The sequence below is a fragment of the Ursus americanus genome, chromosome 27 (assembly GCF_024610735.1).
Source record: "Ursus americanus isolate L20-20 chromosome 27, mUrsAme1.1.p, whole genome shotgun sequence".
Lineage (NCBI taxonomy): Eukaryota > Metazoa > Chordata > Mammalia > Carnivora > Ursidae > Ursus > Ursus americanus.
The window spans coordinates 32,174,325-32,202,156 of NC_142153.1; the positions used below are offsets into that span (position 1 = coordinate 32,174,325).

Consider the following 27,832-nt stretch of genomic DNA (forward strand, 5'->3'; position numbering starts at 1 on the left):
AATGGGAAAATTAGGCTATTTCTTTTTTCCGCTCACATACAAGAGCACAATGTAATGCCCTATCCAAAAAGCAGTAACAGAAAATGGGTCCAGTGATACTGCTCTGCAGACTTTAGACATCTTAATAATGTAATAATGAGCAGTCGGTTTATTTAGTCCAATTTTTTTATTGAAATATAGTTAACATTCAGTGTTCTATTACTTTCAGCTGCACAACATACTGATTCAGCCATTCTCTGCATTACTCATGGTCATGACATTAAGTGTCGTCAACATCTGTTACCATACAGTGTTTTTACAGTATTACTGCCTATATTCCCTGTGCTGTACTTTTCATCTCCATGAATTACTTACTTTATAACGGAAGTTTGTACCTCTTCACCCCCTTTATCTATTTCACCCTTCCCCCCACCCACCTCCTCCCTGGCAACTGCCACTTTGTTCTCTGCAGTTAAGAGTCTGGTTTTCTGTTTGTTGTTTCTTTTGATTTTTAGATTCCACATGTAAGTGAAATGATATGATATTTGTCTTGCTTTGTCTGACTTCTTTCACTTAGCTTGGTACCTTCTACCTCCAACCATGTTGTCACAAATGGCAACATTTCGTTCTTTTTATGACTGGGTAATATTCCATCACACACACACACACACACATACACACACACACTACATCTTCTTTATGCGTTTATTGATGGACCCTTGAGTTGTTTACATATCTTGGCTATTGTAAATAATGCTACAATAAAAAAATAAGGGTGCACATACCTTTTCAAATTAGTGTTTTCATTTTCTTTGGGTAAATACCCAATAGTGGAATTACTAGATTATGTGGTATTTCTATTTCCACTATTTTGAGGTACTTCCATACTGTTCCCATGGGTGGCTGTCCCAATTTACATTCCCACCAGCAGTGCTTTTTCTCCACATTCTCACCAGCACTTGTTATTTCTTGTGTTTTTTATTTTAGCCATTCTGACAGGTATAAGGTGATATCTCACTGTGGTTTCGATTTGTACTTCCCTGCTGATGAGTGATGTTGACTGATGTTGGCCATGTGTACATTTTCTTTGGAAAATGTCTGTCTAGGTCCTCTGCTCATTTTTAAGTAGATTATTTGTTTTTTCAGTTCAGTTTTATAAGCTTTATAAGTTCAGTTTTATAAGTTCTTTATACATTTTGGAATATTAACTCCTTTTTGGATATATCATTTACAAATGTCTTCTCCCATTCCATAGATTGTCTTGTCATTTTGTGATGGTTTCCTTCACTGTGAAAAAGCTTTTTAATTTGGTGTAGTCCCAATAGTTTACTTCCTTAGCCTAAATTTTTTCATTTAAATCTAATTGAAAAATTAAAGAAAAAATATTCTAAAGCCAAGGGTTTTTTCCTCATAAATATAGCTAGAGAAAATATAATAAACTCTGAATTATTATGCATATTTAAATGTACATTTATTTTTTCTTGTTTTAAAATAATTGTTTAATTTCAATTCTCTTATTTTTTTAAAAACTGATTTTTTTTCTACTCATCATCACTTATGAGGGAAATGCAAGTCAAAACTACAATGAGATCTCACTTCACACCTGTCAGAATGGCTGAAATCAAAAAACACAAGAAACAACTGGTGTTGGTGAGAATGTGGAGAAAAAGGCACCCTCATGCACTGTTGGTGGGAGTGCAAACTTTTGTAGCCACTGTGGAAAACAGTATCGTTTCCTCAAGAGTTAAAAATAGAACTACCCTATGATCCAGAAATAACCCTAATGGGTATTTACCCAAAGAATACAAGAATGCTAATTCAGAGGGATGCATGCACCCCTATGTATATAGCAGCATTATTTATAATAGCCAAAATATAGAAGCAGCCCGAGTGTCCATTGACTGATGAATGGATAAAGAAGAAGTGGACCATACAAACAATCGAATGTTATTCAGCCATAAGAAAGAATGAAATCTTTCCATTTGCAACAACATGGATGGAACTAGAGAGTATAATGCTAAGAAAATAAGTCGGTCAAAAAAAGACAATTATCATATGATTTCACTCATATGTGGAATTTAAGAAACAAAACAAGCAAAGGGAGAAAAAATAAGAAAGGGAGCAACAAATCAAGAAACAGACTCTTAATTATAGAGAATAAACTGACAGAGGAAAGAAGGGCAGGGGGGTGGGTGAAATAGGTGATAGAGATGGCAGAGTGCGCTTGTGATGAGCACTGCGTGATGTACGGAAGTGTTGATTCACTATATTGTACACCTGAAACTAATATAACACTATATTGGCTAACTGGAAGCAAAATAAAAACTTAACAAAATGATTTCTTTCTATTTATTGAATACACTTAACACTTGAAAGTAGACCAAGGCTTAAAATGTGTACATACCATGTTATTAGGTGTACTGATTTTCATGTTACATGTAGCTTTTTAAAAATAATGTGATTATTAGTGAGAAGTGTGTTATTTAAAAATAACCACTGAAATGTATTATTTATATATTTTTTTTTAGTTGGATCACCGTTATAATGAATTCAAACTTCACGCAATTATGTCCGAACATAAAAAAACAATCACAGCTATCTCTTGGTGTCCACATAACCCTGATGTGTTTGCAAGTGGCAGTACCGATAATTTAGTGATCATTTGGAATGTTGCAGAACAAAAAGTCATTGCTAAGCTCGACAATACAAAAGGTATATTTATAACTGGGGTTTATTTTATTAAATGAAATATTTTTATTTTAATAAGCAAAATATTTTATTTAAATTAGCTCAGGTTTTAAAGTACTGCTTTTCAAGCTTTCTGGTGCTAATCTATGTAAGAAATTTATGTAAGAAATTTCATATCATGACTCATTGTGTGTGTACATATGTATAAAACTGAAACAAAATTTCATGGAATACTTATACTTAGTATACCAATCAGTTAAAAACAGTCAATACCAAATGATTTCATTAATATTTAAATATAACAAAAATTGCCAAAATAAATATAAAAATAATAATTGGTAAGATTTTCTTAATGAGACAATTGGTCTAGCCTGTTCATTACTCTATTCCAATCTGAAACATACAAGGACAGTGTTACGCATGTAATCAGTGCCCTGCTGAGCCGGTTTCTTTCCTTTATTTTTAATTGGGTCAAGATAGAAAGCCCTAGTTCACATAAGTAGGTCTTAAGTGAATTGAATATTATTACAGTCTTTCTAGCTAGCATGGTACCCCATGATAATGGATGAAGTTATCATTTTTCTGTGTTAGATATCTCAATAATTCAATCACATTTTGAGCACCAAGGTTGTCTTAGTTATTAATTATGGTTTTGAGAGCTACTGCTGGATGTGTTTTTCATGTGCAATTGTTTCTCTAACAATTACTGGTTATAACTTTGAGACAGAAAACTGAGATGTGACAGTCTCACTAACTTTATTTTGTTCCATTTCTTTATAGTGTTCTTTTCAGTAGGTAGCAACAATATTGAGAATTCATAGGCAATTATATGTAGATATTGCTTCCAAGATATGCCTTTTGGAATCTTTGGATATGCTCAGCTTACTTAGCATATTTCTTTTTCCTTGTCTTTTCAAATTTAGGTCATTAGAAATGTTGAAAATACCAGTAAAATAAAACAATTTTGTTACATAATTTTCATCTTAAAAAAACATTTGCCACACAAGGTTAATTTTTCAACTAGAAAAATGTGACTCTCATTCCCATCATTCTGCTTATTTTCGCTTGCAGCAACCTCTGAGCTCCAGTATTAAGTAGTGCGTAGTTTGCTCCAATCTCTGAGCACAGTTTTTTTAAAAGTCAACTCTATTCAGTGAGCTTCCGGTAAAGTAAGTAACGGTTTTCCTGAAGGTTTTCGATACATCAATGAGAAAAAGCCAAAATACTTTCGGTACAAGGCTTTTTCATGTATAAGCAGCAATTGATAGCCTCAATCATAAGATTTTTCATGTTTTTCTGGTCATACCTGTTTCTCTACCAATCACAAATCCTACAGGTTTTTCCACTGCTGTTTTTATTGGGCAACAGTGCATTTTCTCAAGACTTTATATTCAGCTTTATGGGAAATTAATTTTAAGTAACCCGGTAAATACTCCTTAAATGCTACCCAATGTCATTGTTCTTATAAAGTTGTCACACAAAATCTATACTAGACTATAACTTCATAATATTTTCTAAATGTTATGTGAAGGTACAGATTAGGCAGTATATTATTGTATTATCACCTAGCTTATCCACTGATTTGTCATCAAACACCATATGCATCACCTCTTTTCATGATGGAAGAGTTTTTTATTCATGAGCTGTGTGCACAATAGCTTCTTTTGCCACTGAGCATACAATTAAATAAGATTTTTTCATTAGCTGAATCGTTGAACATTATATCAAAAATTAATGATGTACTATACCTTGGCTAATTGAATTTGAATAAAAAAATAGCTAAATCTTAAAAAAAGACTTTTTCATTAACATTTATAGAGTTATTAAATAATTGTGGTAACAGTTTTGATCAGTTTTACTTATTTTTCCTTTCCTTATGTATTTTCCTTTCTTTTGAAAATTTTCAGAGGCTTCACAATAAGTTCCTTACGATGTTTCTAAATATCTTCTTAATTTGAAAATTGAAAGCTTTATTTGCAAAAAATATTATGAATATTTTGGTCATTTTCATTGTAAGTAATTCCCTTTGAAATGTCTTAGACTTTGTTTCTTCTTTTCAGAATCCAGCTTAAGCAAAGTAGAAATTTGCTTTTAGTCAACCTTTTTAAAAAATCAATATTGGAACTTGAACTTGCCTCTGTATTTTTTATTTCATCATTCTGTTTTCCACAGTAATAAAAAATTCACTTAAAGGAAAACAAGTATTAGTTTGTTTAAATGTAAAATGTTAAAATTATCATAAAGTTGAAAAATATAACACTTAATAATATCCTTTCGGAAAAATACCCCAAAACACTGTTACCAGTGGATAGTACTACCTACCTATCTCAGAATATTTTGGGGAGAATTAAATGAGTTGATACTTTATAGAGCTCTTAGAAGTACCTACAAATATTAAGCCAGTATAGAAGTCTTTTCTGTTTTAACTATATGACATTGTTTCTGGTCCCTTCTCTTCCTTGCTGCCTTTCTGGAAACATGCATTCAGAGAGCCAGCGTTCTAGAGGCTTTCTTCCTGTGGTGTGACCCATTCAGAGTATCTCATCCCTTATTGGGAAATCCTACTTCTCTTAATGTATCCTAAAACCACATCAGCTTTTGATTGGCCTTATTCATGGACTCATTCATTCCTTCTATAAATATTTATGGAGTTACCTTTTTATGTCAGGCCCTGAACTAGGTGTTAGGCTTCCGGTTTCTGCCTCTTGGAGCATTAAGGACACAAACTGAATTTACTGTCAATGAACAACTTTCAACCCTGTGTCTTTGTTTATATCATTTCCTCTTCCTGGGAAATACTGCTTATCCTATGCGTTAAACTCTACTGCTTCCTCAAAGTATGATTCAAATCCAACTTCTTTCCAGGACAGTTGCCCAAAGGTTTACAAACCTTTCTACACATCACAAGAATTTGGAGAACCTTGTTACAAATAGATTCCTGGGCCCTAATTCCATTTGATCTGATGTGCATATTCAGTTTGCTGATTCTGATGCATTTGTTTAAAGTATCTGTGTTGGGAGATTCATAATCTGTTTTGAGTTATATATTTGCCATGACACTTATTTTATATATGATTTATCTGATCCCAGTAATAGTGAGGGGAATACAATTGACTTCTATATTTCTTTTATAGCTTAAAAGGGTCTTTTACAGGCATTATTGTATTTCCTTTCTTAGTATTCATGCGGGATAGATGTTCAGCTATTTTGAATTATATCCATTTTGTAGATGAGAAGACAGAGGTTTAAGAGGTAAAGTTACTTGTTTAGTTCATCTGAAGCAGCACTAAGATTTGAATCTAAACCCTGATAAGACGTCGATTGTAGCATTAATTTTATTGTTATTAAATCCCTGTAGTAGCATTTAACTTTTTATATACGTAATCCTTATCTTCCCAAGATATCATATCTTATATTTAAGATCCTTTAAAGCAGGAACTATATCCCATATTAACTTATATACCTAGAATGCCTACAGCAAGTCTACACAAAAACTCGGTAAGAATTTATTGCTTTAATATATAGTTTCTGAAAGAAAAAACTCTATAAATCTGAATATATGAAGCATATTACGATATTAGTAGTTTTAAACCTAATGAGGTACTTTTCCTTTCATTACGGAAGCACCGCAGACATGTTGCCTGTAGTCTCTAGGGTCACTTTGTAAGTCCGACTCCCAACTAAGAAGGTGCTAGTATTTTTTCGAATGACAAGCCTATTCTTCTATTGTAAGTTGTTTTAGAAATGTGCCCTGGAAATACTATTTAACGCTACAGTCGTCTTCCTTGCGTCTCTATTACGTGTCTGTATTTTATTCCTTCTAGGGATGCCGGCCTCTCTTAGCTGGTGCTGGAGCGCAGCCGATGCAGTGGCATTTGTTCCCCACAGAGGCCCACTCTTCATTTGGACCGTCTCAGGCCCAGAGAGCGGACTGACTGTACACAAGGAAGCTCATAGCTTCTTGTCCGATATCTGTATATTCCGATGGCATACCCAGGAAAAGGGGAAGGTTGTATTTGGTCATATTGATGGAAGTCTGTCAATTTTTCAACCAGGTAAGAATTTAATTTAGTTAAGTTTCTTTTTCTTGCCTCATATATGAGGCAAAAATTTCTTGTTTACACAGCATACAGCCAAACTTCACAGTATTTTAATTTTAAAATAATAGTTGTGCAAATAATATCTGGCACCATGAAGTAAATTTTATTGTAATATATTTAACTCAGCTGTGCAGATTGTGCTTTGAGTTAACCCAAATCCAGTCATTTGCCCCATATTTTTACTTTTATAAGTCAATTGTTTATTTCTGTACATTTACTAAGAAAATGGCCTGAAGGAATAAGGACATATGACAGAAGAAATGATGACTTACTAATACTACTCAAAAATATTTTCCCACCTGCTTGTAAAATACCATTGTGATGCTATAGGTCCTTAGCAAAGACTTTGAACTTGAGATAAGAAGGAACAATAAATCTTTGGATTCCCCCATCAGTTAATTAATTTAGCTGAATGAAGGGGTCTGAGAAACTAATTTATGTTTATTTTTTCAATTTAAACAATGATAAAATGTGTAATGGAAAAATCTGAAAATTACATGGATAGCTCTCCACTCAAACTTAGTAAGGCTACCATTTGAGAAACATGCTTTTAGCCATCTGGCATCTCTGTTGATGTATGTGACTCCTAACTTGCTTTTTAGGATTAAGATCGCTACTTTCACAAAATGTATTACATTCAATTTATCTGAAATTAATAGAAGAAAAAACAAATTGAAGTTGAACAGAAGAACTCATGAAAATTTGAATACGTATTTCTTAAATCTTTCTAACATTAAAAAAATGATATATATGATAATTATATATGATCTCACTGATAGGTGGAATTTAAGAAACAAGGCAGAGGATCATAGGGGAAGAGAGGAAAAAATGAAACAAGATGAAACCAGAGAGGGAGACAAACCATAAGAGACTCTTAATCTTAGGAAACAAACTGAGGGTTGCTGGAGGGGAGGGTGGGGAGATGGGGTGGCTGGGTGATGGACACTGGGGAGGCTGTGTGTTGTGCTGAGCGCTGGATGTCGTGTATGACTGATGGATGACAGACCTGTACCCCTGAAACAAATAATACTCTATATGTTAATTTAAAGAAATATGTCAAACGCAATGGGACGTCACTCCCATGATTATATTATATAGTAAAGATAAAGAGATTTTTTTCAGATGTAAAAAAGAATGATATACAAAACATGGATATTTTGGGGCCATTTTATCTCGAATACATTTCAAGCAGGATATACTGTTTTACTTCTTAAAGAAAGACAACAATAAATATACTTCTTTACCACCTCCGCTCTGCTCTTTGCGCGTATCCTCTTGTTCCTTCTGGTTATACCAAAGTAACTTGGGGAGAGTTCTATCTGTTTGTTTTAAGTTGGAGTGGGGAGGGATCTGTCCTTGTTTTTTGCTTCATTTAGATTTGTTGTCTCAGACACCTCCACCCAATCTGTTCCGTCCTCTGCATGGGGAGAAAATTCTGTTTTATACTTGGTCATTAGGCTCACGGTTAAGTGACCTCATTCACAGACTTCCTCTGTCTGATCTGGTGCATACCACTTCTTTTCCCTCCTGGGTTCTCCCTCTCCAGCAGTCTTCCTCAGTCCCAGGGAGGCAGTTTAGGGACAGTGAGGATGGCTGTGTGCTGTGTGGTTCCTCCTCTTGATTCTCTGCGGTCTGGGGGTGTAACCAGATCTCATTAGGGACTCCCCCACTACTTCCCCAGCCAGCCCGCACCCAGAGATTTCATGAGAATTGTGATACTTTCTTTTTGAGGAATCTGTGTGCTGTTGAGCTCTAAAGAGGATAATGAGGAGTGTACACTTACTTTGCTCCAAATTTCATTCTAGATATTATTCATATTTTATAATTTGTGATCATGACCATCTCTTTTTCATTCACTAGGGCTTTCTTTTCTTGCATTATTATTAGGCACTTTTTTTTAAAATTAGGTATTTTTGAAGGTGTTAAGTCCTAAGACATTGAGACATTGTATTATATATCTAAGATATAAAACATTGAGACATTGTATGTTTATTCTGGCATTGAAAGGATAGGGAGGCATAAAGACCTCCTTTGCCCTTTGTGTCTTCCTTTTGTGGGTTTAAGTCAGGGTGGTGTGTATAATATTTCAGTATCTGACCCGTGACTTCCAGAAGAGGCCATCATTTTCCCGTAACTCATCTTCCAGTTATTAAACGAAGCAATTTGTGCATCTGTACCCATATCGTCAAGTGTTATTTTTCTGGACCCACCCATGAATTCATTTGCTGGGGCTGCCCTAACGAAGTTCCACATACTGGATGGCTTAGATCAACAAATGTATTGTCTCGCAGTTCTAGAGACCAGAGATACAAAACCAAGGTGTCCACAAGGCCCTCTGAAGGCACCAGGGAAGGCTTTGTTCCAGGCCTCTCTCTTAGCTTCTGGTCATTCCGTAGCTGTGGCAGCCTAACATCAGTCTTCACATGGCATTCTCCCTGTGTGCATGCAGCTCTCTGGTCCAAATTTCTCTTTTTCATAAGGACACAGTCATGTTACATTATAGTTTGCCCTAATGACCTCATCTTAGTTTAATATCTGCTAATACCCTATTTCCCAATAAAGTCACATTCATAGATCCGTGGAGGTTGGGACTTCAACATCTTTTGGGAGGACACAATTCAACTCATAACAACCCCGTGCAGACTTGTTGGCCTCATTTATTCCATAGGATGTTTAACAATGAATATGTACAAAACATCAGGAAAGATATGATCCTGCCATGTATTTTCCTTTCGCATGTACATGACCTAATGGGTCATGAAGGAAATGCTACTTTTTCTTGTGAGGCTACGTTCTGCATTGCAAATTTGAAGCTTTGAGACTGTATCATTAATACTGATATTGTTATGCTTTTTACTTTCCCTAAGGAGTGGTCTCCTTTACCTTCTTAATGACCTACTGGCACAACAGATTGTTCTATCTCTAGGTAGCAAGATAGAATTTATGTCCTCCAGGTTCTTGCAGGAGACTAAGACCTCAAGCTCTCTGCTCTCCGGTCCTTATCTCTCGTGGAAGAAAAAGGGAATATTCACGAGGTGATGCAGCTGACTTTTACGCCTTCTCCCTTTGAGTCTGAAAAGCACCACTTTATTCTGTATTCTGTATTGGATTTTCATGTAAAAATTCACAAATGAACAGAGGATTCTAGAGCCAAAAACATTAGAAAACGGCTCTAGCCATTTTAAGTTACAGTTTTGGACCAAGTTAGGTCATCAGAAGTTTTTTTTATCTTCATAATCGAAATGTTTTCATTGAATTGACTTTGGTGTTATTCCAAGGATGTGCATTAATCAAGTTTGCATGGTTTTATTTTAGAAATGTTGATGACATTGTCTCTGTGTAATACTGCGTTCCCTTTTTGAAAACACACAGGAGACCTGTATTTCTGGTCTCAGTTCTGGGAAAAGTTGTGCTTTTCCTGAGCACTTTTTCTTTTTTTTTTTGTCGTTTTGTTTTATTTTTATCCTGTGGACACCACGAGTTATGTAACCGTTCATGATTTTTTTTTTCCTCTTTGCTTTGGCCACTGGTTTCAGAACCCAAATTCGAACAGCTATGTGTATTATACACGACCTCATTTCATTTTTAAACCCCAATTTTCCCTTGCCCTAGTTTGTTTTTTGTTTTTGTTCTGAAAGAGAGGCCGAGCAGATAGAGAGTGCACACAAGGGGGAGGAGGGGCAGAGGGAGAGGGAGAAGCAGACTTCCCACTGAGCAGGGAGCCCACTGCGGGACTGGATCCCAGGATCTTAGAAGCATGACCCGAACAGAAGGCAGATGCTTAACCGATGGAGCCACCCAGGCACCCCTAGTTTTTGTTTTTTATACAGCAATTATCAACCTTATCTTCTTATTGACTTACTGTCCTCAAATGCTTCTGTCCTTATTTGACAACACAAGTTGGCTGATATTTGTATAATAAAATAGAACATAAATAAAAATAAATATAATATACGAAATAATGAAATATTATCAGCTGTTCTAATGGCTGGCTGTAAAATTTTATAGATCTAGTGTTCTATTTTTTTTAAATAAAAATGTTGGTACTAGACAGAAGAGAAAACAGTGACTATAATTCATAATCATTTTGACTAAGCGTGTGCTTTCAAGCAACATGATTTAGATACCATAGCATTTGCATTGCAAATTTTCCCATGTTTGTGTTACTGTTGTTCTTATTTTTTTTTCACATTCTGGAATATTTTTCATAAACCATTGATATTAACTGGCAAATGCAAATACCTGAAAATCACTTAAGAAATAGCTTTAGTACAACTTAGGAAAATCATTTTTCTATCTCCCTCTGACTTGTAATGATTAACTATATTAATATTCATTACTGCTTGTCAGATCAAATAGCATTTTAGCAGATGCTTATTTTGGGAAAGAAGAAGCAAACTTTTCTTGATGATGATTGCAAAAATTTAATAAAGCCAAATGAAACATCACATGTACCTTCTATGATTTTATACGCAAAAATTCTAAATAAAATGTAAGATCAACATCATAAAGAATAATGTATTCTGACAAATTTAATCCCAACCCAGAAACTATAAGATTTTCAGTTCATTTTACAAATAGCTTATATATATCCAAGGAAATGGATGTTTTCTGCTTTTATAATCTGATACATTGAAAAACAATATCTAATAGTGATATTACAAAAGGAGCTATGGTATCTGTCAGTTGGGTTTTTGTTTAGTAAACACGTCTTGTAGTGTTTATAATACTCAGGAGGAGTTGGTTCTGTGAAGACTGTGGTCTCTGAACACTGTTGTTTCGCTGCCTTTCCTCTGGGAATGGGCTAATTGGAGCCCTGTGTGGTGTATCAGCAGAAGCATCTTTTTCCCCATTGCCAGTTGTGTCTAAATTTGGAAGGAACAAGAGAATTCTTTGATAATCCTTCGCTTCATTTAATTTCACATGTTTTCTGTCCCTATTTTTCTGGCTGTCTTATTTGTACTGGTTGTCAGGCGTGAGTTATGGTTATGACCACTGCTGTGATGCATGAAGAAGGGGTGCTGCTTATACTAGGCCCCACGGTTCTTAGCACTTGGAAGTGGCTAACTCACTTAATCTTTTACAAAACTCTATGAGCTAAGTATTGTTATGTTCTCCATTATACAAATAAAACCCTGAGCGCATAGAGATTCAGTGTCTTGTCCAAGAGCACAGAGCTCCTCGGTGGTGGAACGAGGCTGTGCACCGAGGCTGCTGCGAAGTCTGTGTTTTTAATCACAACAGGGTGTTCCTCTTGGTAAGCACTTCCCTCTCCCCACACCGCTGTAACTCAGTGGAAATTGTAGTTGATGACAAGATCATGGGTATTGTTTATCTGTGTCTTTTTCTTTCAACATTTCAGTAACAAATAGGAGATTCAGGGCCCAGAGATCGCCAGAGCAGAGCAGTTCAGTCTGACTTTCATCTCATTCCCCTGCACTCCTGTGTCACGTGTGACCTCTGCACAGAAGGGCTCTGTTCCCAGTACTCTCAGAGACCAGGCTGTGCAAAGAGGAAATTAATATGATCTCAATTGTTGATTTTCTTTTGAGCATTTTGTTAGAATCTTTTTTCTTTATATTTTAATAGGTAATAGAAGTCAGAAACATGTTCTGAGACCTGAATCTCTTGAAGGGACAGACGAAGAGGATCCAGTGACAGCCCTGGAATGGGATCCGCTGTCTACCGATTATCTCCTTGTGGCTAATTTGCATTTTGGAATTCGCCTGCTAGATTCGGAATCACTGTATTGCATAACAACATTTAATTTTCCCAGTGCAGCAGCTTCTGTTCAGTGCTTGGCCTGGGTTCCCAGTGCTCCTGGGATGTTTGTAACTGGGGGTGAGTTTACCCTGTTCCCCAGAGTTTTAAATAAATGTATATTCTCAATTGAGTCAGGGAATTTATACTTTTTTATCAGCTAATTTTGAGTAAAATGTATTATCATCCCAGTGTTATCATTTATAATAGTAAATACCTAGTTTACTTTTATTTATACTGTATGTCATTAACATAATGACAAATTAAAATGAAACTAAGGCCCAGTTTCCAGGTTTCTGGTTATCAGTCGGAACGTGTTCTATAGGTGCACACACATGCTCATGTTTTTGTGTTCGCAAATAGAAGACAAAGACAATCCAGTTTCAGCCATGGAAGGATGACAGTGAAAGTACGGACTAGAAAAAAGTTGATCTAGATAGGAGTTCTGGTAGCCTCACTGATAATTTGGACAGTCAGTGACCATGAGTACCTAGATAGACCAAGGCATTTTCAATCTAAGCTGGAAATGAAAGTGGAATTTATCATCATGGCTCGAAAGGAAGCTCCTTTATGCTTCCCCAGTCATGAAAGAATTAGTAAAGCTAAGAAGTGACAGGGGATGGGAAGATGAGGGCACTTAAGCTAGTAACTAGAAATTAAATAACTCCTACTGCTTTCTTAAGATGCAAGAGAGAGATCTCTGAAAGACTGAGTGCTTTCAGCTGCTGTATAAATACTTCCCATATTTGCGTAATGTGAAATAACAGTCTTTATCCTTGCAACTGTCTTGAAGAAATTCATTACTTCTTTAAGCATTCACATTACGCATGGAAGTAGATGGAGTCTTACTTACATATCTTAACTGCCTTTCATTTTGTAGGATTAAATTAATGACAGTCATGGACATTTTAAATATAGTATTATTCCTGAGTTAAAATTCACATACCATAAAACTCAGCATTTTGAAGCATACGTGCTGTGATGTCTGTAGTCACAAAGGTGTACAACCATCACTGTGACCTCACTGTGGAACATTTTGTCATGCCCCCAGTAGACTCTAGGTGGCAGCAGTTGCTCTTCATGAATCCCTCTCCACGGCCCCAGGTGCACACGTGTGTGTATATAAACTGCTAATCTACTTTCTGTCTCTGAGGATTTACCTAGTCTGGACGTTTCATAGTAGTGGAATCATTCAGTACAAGTGTCCGACTTCTCTGACTTACCATAAAATATTCAAGGTTCATCCATGTTGTAGTGTGTATGAATATTTCCTTTTTATGGATGAATAATATTCCATTGTATGGATATGCCACATTTTCTTTATCCATTTATCAATTGACAGACATTTACCTTGTTTCCACTTTTTTTTGCTATTATGAATAATGCTGTGATGAACATTGGTGTACAGGTTTTTATGTGGACATATGTTTATCATTCTGTTGGGTATATGTGTAAGAGTATAGTTGCTGAGTCATATGGTAACTCTGTTTAATCATTTGAGGAACTGCCAGAAAGTTCCCCAGAGTAGCTTCTATATTATAGATGGGATTTTCTGGAAGTGAGGGAGCTTTCTAATTGGTCTTTTGGTATATCAGGCAGTCTCGGTTGCAAGTGAGCAAGGACCAGTTTACGTACATTTCAAAAGACAAAATATTATTCAATGTTAGAGGTGGAAAGTTTTTTGTAGCTGGCTTTCCTAGGGCAAGTGTGTCAGTGGGTGCTTTTTTTGTGATCAAACTCTGATAATGACCTTTGTAGGGGGAAACTGCCAAAGCAGGCAGTCCCTCACCCTAGGGAAGGTTTTGGAACGGAAGAATGCAAAATAAGCCAAACATTTAAAGGATGAGTAGCATTTCACCTATTTCTTTGGGTCATTGTACAATTTTGTTGGAAGAATGTCAGGAAGTGGTGCAAAAAGTCTCGTGAGTTAAAGTTTTTGTTACTACTTTTATGTCTGGGCATTTTATGTTTCAAATAAAACTAGTTAATATAATGCTTTTCTTGATCTGACTAGATTCTCAAGTGGGTGTTTTGCGCATTTGGAATGTTTCAAGAACAACACCTATTGATAATTTTAAATTAAAGAAAACAGGGTTTCACTGCTTACATGTACTTAATTCTCCTCCAAGAAAAAAATGTAAGTAAAAAATTATCAAAATTTAATATTTTAAAATGTCAGATTTACTGCTATCAAACAAAATGACTAATATAATGATATAAACATACCAACTGAACATAATAAAAAAATAAATTTACACTGTATGTTAACCTACTGGAAATTAGAAACTTGGAAAGAAAAAAGAAAAACATACCAAATACTATATCCTACTGAAAAGCAGATTTTTAAAAATAGCCTTTGATAATATGTGTACGAAAGGAACCATCAAGGCCACACAATATCTAATATTACTAAGTTGAAAATATTTAGAGCCAAGTTACATTTTTAAAATGCTGATAAATGGGGATATTAAGATAATCTCAAATTATCTACATGGGGAAAATAAAGCAATGACATTGGTGAAAATAAGAATATCAAGAGTAATGGATCCAGTAAAGTTGGTCTGAACTAGGAGACTTTATGTTCTAAGTGTGGCTCTTCTACAATCTGTAGGGCCTACAACAAAGTTGAAATACCCTAAATATTTGAAATACAAGATCTGTATGTATATTTGATGTTTGAATACCAGATGTCACTAGATTAGTAGCTGCTATTTTGGGTATTCTTCCCTTATTTTTGTGTACTTTTTTTCTGATTACCTTTTACTGCTTCTCTAAGAAAAAATAATAAAATACACTTAAGCGATAAAGGAAAGACCGGAATTTGGGGAGAGGTTTAGAATTTGAATTTTTCTTAAACATGAGAAAAAGTAAGCCAGTCATGATTACTCTGTGTGGCTGCTAGTGCTTTCGTTTTTGTGTGGCTCGTAGAAAAACTTGGGGAAGGGGATTTAGTGATTGAGCAATCAGGAGTTACTGATTCCTCTTACTCACTACTTACTCTTCATAATATACTAAATAATTAGCAAGAGCAATTCATTTTTTTATCATCTAGTGTCTCTATTTTTTATTTTATTTTTTTCTTTTCAAATTTTTATTTAATTTCTAGTTAACACACAGGGCAATATTGGTTTCAGGGGTAGAATTCGGTGACTCATCACTTACATCTAACACCCGGTACTCATCACAAGTACCCTCCTTTTTTTTTTTTTTTTAAAGATTTTATTTATTTATTTGACAGAGATAGAGACAGCCAGCGAGAGAGGGAACACAAGCAGGGGGAGTGGGAGAGGAAGAAGCAGGCTCATAGCGGAGGAGCCTGATGTGGGGCTTGATCCCAAAACAGCAGGATCACTCCCTGAGCTGAAGGCAGACACTTAACCGCTGTGCCACCCAGACACCCCACACAAGTACCCTCCTTAATCCCCGTCACCCATCTAGCCCATCCCCCACCCACATCGCCTCCATCAACCCTCAGTTTGATCTCTACAGTTAAGAGTCTCTTATGCTTTTTTCCCCTCTCTCTTCCCCCAGACTTCCCAGATGTTCATCTGTTTTTTTCCTTAAATTTCATGTATGAGTGGAATCATATAGTATTTGTCTTTCTCTGACCAACTTATTTCGCTTAGTATTATACTCTCTAGTTCAATCCATGTCATCACAAATGGCAAGATTCTGTTCTTTATGATGGCTGAATAATATTCCATTGTGTGTGTGCACACACCAAGGGGCCATTCGAAGTAATGTTATTTCGGTTGCAAATTTAGTATCCAGTCTAGTGGGCAATGGCAAATAGGGGATAATCTCTGTGTTTAAACCTTCAGGCTTTCCACAAATTAAATCTTTTCTGTGGAGCCCTAACAGTTCTGAATCCCAGAAACTGGAGGGTGTAGCAACATTAGGGCCAGAGAAGTATTATGCTGGAGACTAGCATATTGCTTAGGTCTCCCGTATTTTTTTACGTTATTAGTTTCTTTGTTTATTTGCTATCATGGGGGTGACTGAAGTTTTATAGATTTTCTTCTTTCATATTTTTTTCTTATTACAAGCGTAATCCCTGCCCTTTAGAGGAAAAATAAAAAATATAAAGAAGCACATACCAATCTTGTCGTTATTAAGCAAATCCTTCAGGCTACCTATTATTAAACATCTTGTTTTTTTCTCCCTGTTTTTTAATGTAATAAAGTGTGGAATAAGAAAAATTATGTGAAAATGAAAAATTTTAGTTGCAGATGTACCAAATGCTTTAAAAAGATAAATTACAGATACAGAGTAACATAAAAGTTATCAACACCACCCATAATATCAACAAATGAAAATATTATAAGAATCAGCCATGGAACATGCTAATTTTAATGAAACTGTCAGCAGTATGTTATTGAACCAAATGCCTCTTTTGTTATTAGTAGTTTATGATAGTGTGGACTTCCTGTCATGCTCAGATTTTGAGAAGTGAGTGTTATCCAAATGAATGCGGTAAGAAAGACTTTATTATATTTGGATCAAAAAGCGAGTTTACTGGGGAATATTTATCTATATTCCACTATGTCATTAATACCGATTGGTCTGATCATTTCCAGCAGTATCATTATTTTGAATTATGTTTGCAAGAGAATATTCACGTTCTTTTTTTTTTTTTTTAAGATTTTATTTATTTATTTGACAGAGAGAGAGACAGCCAGCGAGAGAGGGAACACAAGCAGGGGGAGTGGGAGAGGAAGAAGCAGGCTCATAGCGGAGGAGCCTGATGTGGGGCTCGATCCCATAACGCCGGGATCATGCCCTGAGCCGAAGGCAGACGCTTAACCGCTGTGCCACCCAGGCGCCCCGAGAATATTCACGTTCTAAGGAAAATCTTCTTGAAAGAACACAAGAGACGAGACAAAGAATAAACAGAGAGATATTTATAGAATTTAAAATTGAGAAATGGAAGTGAATGAACAGTGCAAATAAACCCGACAAGGAAGAGAGAAACATTGAGATGCAAATGTATGTCAGGCAGTTTGTGAATCTTAATTTGGGTGCTAAATTACACTCTATTATAAAGAACCTCAAAAAGAATTATTTTCATTGGATTGGAAATTAGTGGAAGAGAGTTATTAGCTTTAAAATAAAAACATTCTCATTCATGTTTGTGTGTGTAGAGGGGAAGTAAGCCATATGAGTCAGCATTTTGAAAAAAGATTCTAATTAAAAAATAATGATGCTGTGGTTTAATTTATGGGGTGATAAGAAACCAAATATTCACAACATATTGTGGTTCCTCACTCACTAATTTTCATCCATTTTGCTGCACCTGCACTTCTATACATCTCTTCAAAATAACATCTAGTGTTATGTGTATGTATGTATAATTTTTGGCAGTGCTGCAGAAGGACTTCTGTGGCAGAAAATGTGGTTCTTGCCTAATGGTTTACTGATACAAGTTCTGGATAAAAGAAAACAGAGGGACATCTTTATAAATTAAGCCCTGTGGTTTCATTCCAGCTTATGGGAAGGTGTTGGTATAAATATTTACTTGTTTATTTCTTTTTTAGTTTCAACCCAGTCTCCAACGAAAAATCATTATACGTCCTCGACAAGTGAAGCAGTTCCACCCCCAGCTTTGACGCAGAATCAGGCATTTTCCCTTCCTCCCGGGCATGCGGTGTGCTGCTTCTTGGATGGTGGAGTTGGGCTTTATGACTTGGGAGCCAAGAAGTGGGATTTTCTTAGGGACTTGGTATGTCTGTGGTCATTCCTTCTTTAATACACCACACTTATTTTGTGTTAGCTCTTGATGTTGACTTTTACTTACACACTAAGATTGTTAAAGTTATTTTTGTAAAGAATCGTGTGTTAGGACTTACCTTAGTTGGCTGAAACATTTTAGAATTATGTGTAGAATGATGGATGACGAGACTAGGAGAATTCTTAAAATTTTAAATGTTAAACTTCTTTCAATATTAATGTTTATTTAGCTTATTGTGATTACTGTGCATGGTTGGTAGTGTTCCCATTCTTGAGTACACCACGTTGATCCTTCATATAGTATTGGAACATTACGTTGCTGTACTATATTTTGGAAGCAAAACGAGAAATAAATATTCTTTCAGGAGGAAGGACAAGTCCATCCCTCCAGTTACTGCAGCCTTTTTTGTTCATATCTGTGAAACGAACAAGGTTGGGTTCAGTGTTTTCTAAGATTTTCTGAGATTTCTAAGATTTAGTGCTGTTATCAAATCAATACAATGATTCTATGATTCTGTGATCATTAAGCCTCCATATAAAATAGAGTACAACCTCGCTGAGGACTCACATTTTTGACAGGTGTTGTTCTGTGCTTTATCGGGGATAAAGGTACCCCACCTAAGATAGTGCCTGGCATATAGCAAGACTTTATTCAATTTTGTTGAATGAATGAATCTGTGAACAAATGAAGGCATGTAATAAGGTGTATTATGTTGTAATTGATATTTGTCAATAATCAGCTTCTTTAAACCTCCCTATTTCAGAGTGCATAAAAATGTCTATTTTCTACAGGTTTACATTACACTCATCAAATGTTGGTTGTTTTCCCATAGAAAAACTTAGAAAAGTAATCTAGAGCTATAATCACCCTTGTAAAAAAAAATTGAGGGAAAGAACGTAATACTATATCATTTTAGGACAAATTTAATTTTGTCCTTGAGTGAAAAAATTGAAATATTGCCAAAAATTTTTTGTAACCATGTGTAGCTTAGTTATTTTTAAATATTCCTTTTGTAGATATTCTCTAGATTATTTCATTTTCTTTCCATGTAAACTTTTTATGTAAACTCTTTTCCAGTGTGGTCAACTCTTCCTGTACTTCAAATTACCATATACTTTCCAAGAAGTTGTGAAAGGGAAGGGAGAAAAATACAAGAAGACACTTAAATCTGTAAAAACTTACATTAGCAAATGAGAAATCATGCAGTCTAAGTTCAGTAGTTTCTCTTGAGTGTGTATCTTCATATTAAAATATTTCATTTAGAAAACTTATGTTATTTGATAGTTCTCATAAACACTAAAATATTCCTTGATTATAAATTATTTCAGTGGCTTGTTTTCACTTTAATAATGCCTGCCAGTCAGAAGAGATAGTGATTTTTTTTCCTTATGATTTTCAAAGAATAAAGTTGTTAGAAAATTTTGGACAAGACTAATTAAAAATCAAGGCTATGCTGGATTCTCCTTATTGCTGCCAAAATCATGAAGTTCTTTTGGAGTATGTCATTGGTACACAAAACAGAATGTTTGCATTTAAGGACCTATAGTTTCAATTTCATCTTGGTCTTTTATTATACTTCCAGAATGACATAGTAACTATTGATAGTTAACTGCTTTATAAATTTCTAGCATGGTATCCTGTATATGTAATCAGAAAAGATATGTGTTGCATTCTCTTTTTTTTGAACATCTTTGTATGTAGTTGCGGATTGGAGGCATTGTGGTTGAATAAAATCTGGGTCTGTACAAAAGAGTACAGTAATAAGAGCACAGAGAACATTCAACCACAGCAGTGATTCTAATTTTGTATTTACATGTGTGTATATATATATATATATATATATATATATATATATATATACACACACACATATATATATTTTTACACAAATACTTGGAAACCATAGTACATATGTCAACTTGATTATACACTGTGGTTTGTTTATTAATAACATGAATCTTCCTCAGCAGTTGTGACTTCTCTATGCTGCATTCCTAGGGACATGTGGAAACGATCTTTGACTGCAAATTCAAACCTGATGATCCCAATCTTTTAGCAACAGCTTCTTTTGATGGCACTATAAAAGTCTGGGACATAAACACACTAACAGCTGTGGACACCTCCCCGGGAAACGAAGGGGTTATTTACTCCCTATCATGGGCCCCAGGTAAGAAGTGTTTTATTAAAATCAAGAATGCAGTTAAATGACTCTCCTAACTTTTGTTTTCATTTGAATTATATTCTTCTCTCAATGCCATCTTGCTCCAAATAATTGTAAGGGCAAATTAGTACCAACATATGTGTTGGTTCAGTTTTTCTGGGGTTTTTGAATAAACTGCCCTTGCACAGGCACTTTGATTTCTGGACTTTTCTATGTGACATAATCATATACAAAAGCCACAGTCAATAAAGATGATCTTTTTGTTTGTTTGTTTTTATTGTTTTTTTTAATTTTTTAATTTTATTCTATTTTCTCATTATGTTCAGTTAGCCAACATATAGTACATCGTAAGTTTTTCGTGTAGTGTTCAACAGTCCATTAGTTGCATATAACACCCAGTGGTCATCCCAGCACGTGCTCTCCTTAATACCCATCACCTGGTCACCCCATCCTTAAGGATGATCTTCACCCATCTAATTTTAGCTGCATTTGTATAGCTATGCTTTTCAAGGTATAACACATTTTGCATGATGATAGTTTTCCTTAAAATTTTCATATGAATCAAATACATGGAAATTTAAAAAATATAATACATGTCTTTCCCTGAGACATCTGTTTGTAAATATGAATGATTATATGTAATCACAGTTCAATTTTGACCATGTATTCAATATAAATTCCACCTTTGTAAATATTAAAGAACTTTTATGCCAGAATAGGGTTTTTTGTATGATGTCAGAAAAATGCTACCTTTATACATATATTCCTGTACAAAAAGGAGAGAAAAGATGTCCTTGAAACCTCTGACTTTTTTTTTCAAAACATTATTTCCCTATATCATTCTGCACACCCAAATGAATTTTTCACTTTATAAAGTATATAGAATGCTTTTCTTATTTGTCCTAGTGGTAACATATTGATTTAAAACCCATGTATAACCAGGATGTAGCTTATTTTTTAGATTATCTTCTCATGCACAGGGATTTTTAGCCTTAAATTTATGGGCTGTCAAGGGTTTTAGATGTCTTCAGGGATGCTGGGAATGTCTTAGATTTTATGCATTGAAGTTTTAGCGTTTGTGTGTATGTGCCTGTGTCTGTCAAAGATTATCATAGGAATCAGATTTTCAGAGAGGTCCGTGATACAAAAAGGCTAAGAACTTAGTGCTGTTTTATTTATTTCTCATCTCCCACAATAAGGAGAAGATCCAGAGAAGGTTTTCCTTCCAGCTCTTACTCTGACAGTAGTTGATCCTGTAAGCAGAACAAGCTTAGTGTCATCATGGATACAAGGCCAATTGGAAAAAGAAGTTACTTCACTAATTGAGAAGTGAGGCACAAAAAGAGCTAATTCGGTCTCTTACCTGCTGCCTTCTTCATATTCATGCCTATTTGACGTTTCATGATTACCAACATTTATGAAAGAGGGTCTGGGAGGTTGAATAATTCACTCAGGTTACACGCATCGTGACTGGTGGTGGAATCTAGGCCTACACAGTTGTCAGTTTGACTTGGCAGCCTGTGCTCTGCGGCAGCGCCATATGCTTCTGTGCAACAGGGCCCCTGGCTAGTGGCCCAGCGACATGGCGCCGTGACAGCTATTAGTTGAACAGCCTTCCTCGTACGGAGTGTCACGTCAGCCTCAAACCTAAAACTTAAATAGAAATCACAACTGTAAAAACTGTTGCTCTGATTCATAACACAGAACCCGATCTTGCCTAAAGCATTATTTCACTCTCTACATTGAGAATTTGCCTCAGGAAAGTAGGAATGTTGGAAACTGGAAATTCTTTAATTTTTTGAAATGTGACTACTGAGGAATCACTACTTTTAGCTAAGTATGGATAAAATTTAAAAGAAGAATGAAAGTTGATAGGGATGGAAGTAGAGTAGGGTATAGAGGGTTGCATAACTTGATACAGTAGCAACCACAGGAAAAGGAAAAAAAAGGTACAAATTAATATGGAAACTTCTCGATAATTTGAGAACCCAAAAAGGGAAACAGAATGAAAACACTAGAAATATGGTAAGGATATATTTTTTTTAGACTTATAATCATTTATCACAAAGTATTTCCTCCATGTTTTACTTGTAGGTGGCACAGGACAGCTGTTCCTTTTGTTAATGGAGAAAGCCTCTTCTTTGACTGCCTTGCAAAAAACACTTAAATACTAGATCATTTACTAACTTAGCAGCAGTTGCATTTTCACAGATTTGTTTCTTAAAGAGCATTGTTTATGTTTTTGATTTAAAAAACTTAAATTTTTTCATGTGTTCTACTTATAGAAATGTTCTCCTAACCAAAAAGAAAAAAAAATTACTAGATGCAATGTAAAGAAAAATGTAAATACTGACTGGATATGTGATAGTTTTGGGAAATTATTGATAATTATTGTATTTGTGATTGTGATAGTTTGGTCGTGTTAATGAAAGAGTCTTTTAGACATTTGTACTGAAGTATTTATTGATGAAATGATAGAATGTCAGGGATTTGCTCCAAAGAAACCCAAGGGGGACTATAGACAAAACAAGAGTGACCATATTTTGATAACTGTTGAAGTTACATGATGATACATTCACTATACTATTCTCCATTTCCGTACATTTGATAATTTTTATCATAAAAAACTTTAAAAAACTGCTTTGTAAATTGCAAGTCTTTTTCAAAAATTACATTTTGAAGAGAATTACATGTGTGGCAAACATTTCATATAATGTCTAACGAATTGTTTCCTAAGGTGATTTAAATTGTATTGCTGGAGCAACTTCTCGAAATGGTGCTTTTATTTGGGATGTTAGAAAGGGCAAAATGGTGCAACGATTTAATGAGGTAAGGTGTATTTACTGCTGGCTGAAGAGCATAATGTCTTATACTGCCTCATGTTTTGTAAATGCTTTTCTGTCTTAATTTAGTAATCATCAGGTGACATTATGTTCTATCACTTGGATAAAAAAATCCAAGAGAACATACATACACATGTTGAAATGAACTCTGAAAAATGTAGATGGGTCTAGGATAAGAGAATTCACCTAAAGTCGCATTATAGAGTCAAAGGAATTCTCAATCATCCTCCACAAAATTGTCTGGACAAATATTCACTAGTTGTAAAAAGACTAAACTCGGAACAAATTCCAAATTATAGTCTAAATTCTGTTACAATTAGCTTTCCACATAGGGAGAATCATTTAATGTCTTGAACCTGATTCTTCACCTGTAAGATGGTGAAGTTGGGTTGTACAATTTCGTGGACTTCCTTCCACCTCTCAAATTCTGTTACTCCACGACACGCACAGAAACCTCCCCCGTTCCTGCTTGTAGTGACACAGATTGTACCTGACTTCTGCCTGGAGTGAAAGTATCATCCCATGCTTTACTGAGTGCCACTAATATTTGGAAACTGCATGTGATCTCATTATAACATGTTAGATATGAGTCAAGGGAAATAGGAAAGGATCTCTGTTTTGAAATTTCACTCATTTCAAATGATTACTGTTGGAGTTTATTGAAAATGTATTTGAAAATGGCTTATATTTGAGACTTTAAAGCCATTTATACAAAAAATTGATATTCCCCGGAGGATCAAGCAGCTTTGATCTTCTAGGGGACACTAAAGTAATGTGGGAAATGCAGAGTATTAGGGAAACTTTACCAACCAGCAGTAATCAATTTAGCCCTCAAAAGAGGAAGCTTTGACAAAGGCCTATATAGTTACATCCCCCCTTTTCTCTGCATAATAATACTTTCAGTTCAGCGGTGCCCCCAACCTGCCCTCTGCCCTCCCATCAAGAACAGCACTTATCCCATAATAGTCATGTAAAAAGAAAAGAAGAAATGAATCTGAGAAAGAAACTTTTCACCTAAATTCAAAGATATTACCGTTAGGTGCCACTTCTGTTATCTCTTCTTACGGCATCTTGGCATCTTGTGACCTCAAATATGTGCCCATCAGCACTGCGACGGCCCCACCCTGACTCCAGCGACAGGCATCTGAGCATCAGAGGTGTGTCCCACCTCCATTCCTGTCTTCCCAGCATTCAGTAGCATAGATAGAAAACATGCTTAGATCTAGGATAATAAATACAGGGCAGTGCTAGCTTTTTTTTTTAAATGATTTTTTGTTATATTATGTTAGTCACCATACAGTACATCCCCGTAATGAACTGAGATACATATGTCTCGCAGAAGGAAACGCAAGGTCTTAGAAGCCCTGAGTGCACTTTTCCTGGGATAAATGAAGCTGACGGGAGGCCTCCACTCCTACGGTTACATTAAGTATAGTGACTACTTCCATTTTGTACCCATCTTTATACAGCTACCCGCCATGGCCCGCAGAGAGGAAAAAACAGCAAACTAGAGACTGCTTTAGTAAAGTCGCCTTCGAACTCAAGATAAAAAGTTGCTTTAGTCTCTTCTTAGCAGCAGCAGCAAGTGCTATATAAAGTTAAATAAAAATTGGAAATGGATTGATTGCAACCTTTATTCACCCATGTCCCAGTTGACGAATGACATTCCCATGTATAATATATTCCCTGTGGTTTTACAAATCCTCATCATACTAGTTGTGACTACAACCCTCCCCCTTCCCCAGTCCAGGAGTGCAGAGGAACAGGTCAACATACACCAATTTGTTACAGAAAGAACCTTAAATCTTTCTCCTTTGTTTTTATAAAAAATAAAACTTTGAAATTTAAAAGAACCACTTACACTGTAGTTGTGGTAGCACTGGGTTAGGAAGCAGATAGACCCTGTCTTCATCTCCACACTGGCAGTTCTGGAAAAGCCATTACGCACAGCTTTATTCTGCAGATGGCTGATGAAGCGGGTTCTGGCTCTCTACCAGTGTCTACAGATCAGAAGTAGAGCCACTCAATTGACATCTTAACACAGGGGGTTTGTTTCTTAAGTGTGATAGCTTTCTACATTTTTAAAGTATACATTCTGCTTTCTGCTGCTGACAGTAATACTTCTGTGCACATCCTCTAGAGTAAGTTCCTAACAGAAAAGCAATACTAGAAGAAGTAAATAAATAAGAGAAAAAAGGGGTGAATTATTTTTTATTGATAGGTATTTTGCATTTTTTGAAGCATGGAAAAAATGGAATATTCTGCGTTGCCTGGAGTCATAAAGATTCCAAGAGAATAGCCACCTGCAGTGGTGATGGTTTCTGGTAAGTATGACGTGTGAAGTCATGCTGCTTATACAAGACGTATTGATAACACCGATTGTGTCATGTGAGCACATGCATCAGAGTAGCCAGAGTCCATCTGTACAGCTCTACCAACTATCATCGGTACATGTAAGCCCATATGGGCACGTGCCATGTTGCTATATCAGAAATAAATAAGGGCGTGGTGAGGTTTAAAATAAATAAATAACCCAGTAAGTTCTTTCTAAATGAAAATCCTACCTGAGTTGTAACTAAAATACTGTGAATTGCCTCAAAGAAACTTTAAGAACTTTTCACTAAGAGTCTAATTAATCCTCATCATTTTGGGGGGAGTAGGATTTCAGTTCTACAAGTGATTCAACAGATATCAAGTGCTCTAGAAACGTGTACACCTTTTATAGATGCTATTACTTTTAAAAGGATGAAAAGCCTTTGCAAGGAGGAGTAGGCTAATGCATGTGGGAAATGCCTTTTTTTAGAAGATGACTGTTGTCTCTGATCGTCTATTTCAGAATAAGTGCTTTCTTAATTCTATTAAGTCCTAGGAAAAAGTAGGTTTCCATGGAATATATGTAAGGGAAGAATTGCCTTTGGGTTAAACAAATGTTTTTATCCAGATGAAGCTATCGTGCAGCTATAGCTGTTGTCATCTTTGACAGGTGGGGTAGACACTCATGGTTGCTGGGAATATAGTAGAGATGGTCTCCTGTTAGGTTTTGCAATGTCCAGCCCAACTTTCTCGTCCTCACTTTTTAATTTCAGTGAAAAAGACAGTTGTTATGGAAACCAAAGATCTTCACCAGGAAGTTGAAATTTTCAGAAATAACCATATTAGTGATTTTTTCCCTGAAAAGAACTATTTGCTAATTGATAAATACCAAAATACAAAAGATGTGCCTCAAGAGTTTTTTGATAAGGTGATACACTGTTAGCTTTACCATGTACTTTCAGGACACCACATTTGTAAGCAGAGGTCACCAGCACTCCCCAGTAGCCTCAAAAGTTTTCACTGGCCTAATGATGTTTTAGAAGGTCTTTTCTAAAGGCTTTTAGAACCCTGTAATATATTAATTTATACACAGCTTCTTTTTTTAAAATGGAATCAATAGCCCTGTGTTAAGCAATGATATAGTCGGGTATTAGAGCTTCCTTAATGTTTGCAGCTTAAATACATACTTTGAGGAGAAGGGATCCTCCACATTTCTAGGTGAATCACTTAGAACATGCCACAACAGTGTTACAACTTTTATGTCTTGGACTTGGTGTAATAGTACGTGCAACCAGCGCTATAAATGAGTTGTTTGAAATATAAGTTTTGAAGCTAAAAGTCGAATGCATATGTTAGTTATATCATTGTTCTAAAATATATGTATTGAACTGTGTTTTTCCTCAACTAAAGATATTCCATAAGAAATAGTTTCTAAATCAACATTTATCACCTTCAAATTAATTTAAGTGGATTGTCATAATTAATACTGTCTGATGTAAATATACTCACTCATAATCGGTAATATCATTTACTCAGTACTTTTAAATGTTCTCTGTGCTTTGAAGACAAGGTCTCTATCCTAAAATACTTACGTTTGCGGGGCACTTGGGTGGCTCAGTCAGTTAAGCGTCTGCTTTCAGCTCAGTTACATGGGATCGAGCCCCACATCAGGCTCCCTGCTTGGTGGGGAGCCTGCTTCTACCTCTCCCTCTGCTGCTCCCCTTACTTATATTCTCTCTCTGTCAAATAAATAAATAAAATCTTTTTAAAAAGTAAAATAAAATACTTCTGTTTGAATTATACAATTCTGGCTTTGTTTTTGTGAATAATGTATTTAGAATGTTGTTTTTTCTATTAATATATTATACTTAATTGCAGTATTATCCGAACAATTGATGGTAAAGTGCTACACAAATACAAGCATCCAGCTGCAGTGTTTGGTTGTGACTGGAGCCAAAACAACAAGTAAGAATTTTTTTTCCCCAGAATAAATAATAACTTCTGAGATTTTACATAAGCATGAAATTTAATGTTATTCCCACAGGTAATACCCATCACTCTCCGTAGGTGATGTTCTTGTTTTCTAGCCTTGTAATTGATTGTTCATGTTAGCCAATACTTTAGGAAAAAGCATAGGACTAACTAATAAAAAATGGAAATTTAGTCTAATCTGTATGTGGCTTCTACCAGGAAAGTAGCCCTTTCCCTAAACCCTTTTAGGAATCTCGCCAGTGGTATCATTTTGCCACAACTTTCCATT

General features: G+C 35.5%; 1 protein-coding gene across 1 annotated transcript in view; it reads left to right on the forward strand.

Annotated features, from left to right (window-relative positions):
- WDR17 (WD repeat domain 17) overlaps positions 1-27,832 on the forward strand; it is a 108,843-nt gene that overhangs the window by 44,376 nt on the left and 36,635 nt on the right. The window contains exons 3-11 of the mRNA XM_045813442.2: positions 2,508-2,691; positions 6,492-6,722; positions 12,357-12,608; positions 14,542-14,664; positions 18,062-18,246; positions 20,254-20,422; positions 23,154-23,245; positions 25,501-25,583; positions 27,451-27,537. Of these exons, the coding sequence (XP_045669398.2) occupies positions 2,508-2,691; positions 6,492-6,722; positions 12,357-12,608; positions 14,542-14,664; positions 18,062-18,246; positions 20,254-20,422; positions 23,154-23,245; positions 25,501-25,583; positions 27,451-27,537 (1,406 nt within the window). The remainder of the gene's footprint in view (positions 1-2,507; positions 2,692-6,491; positions 6,723-12,356; positions 12,609-14,541; positions 14,665-18,061; positions 18,247-20,253; positions 20,423-23,153; positions 23,246-25,500; positions 25,584-27,450; positions 27,538-27,832) is intronic.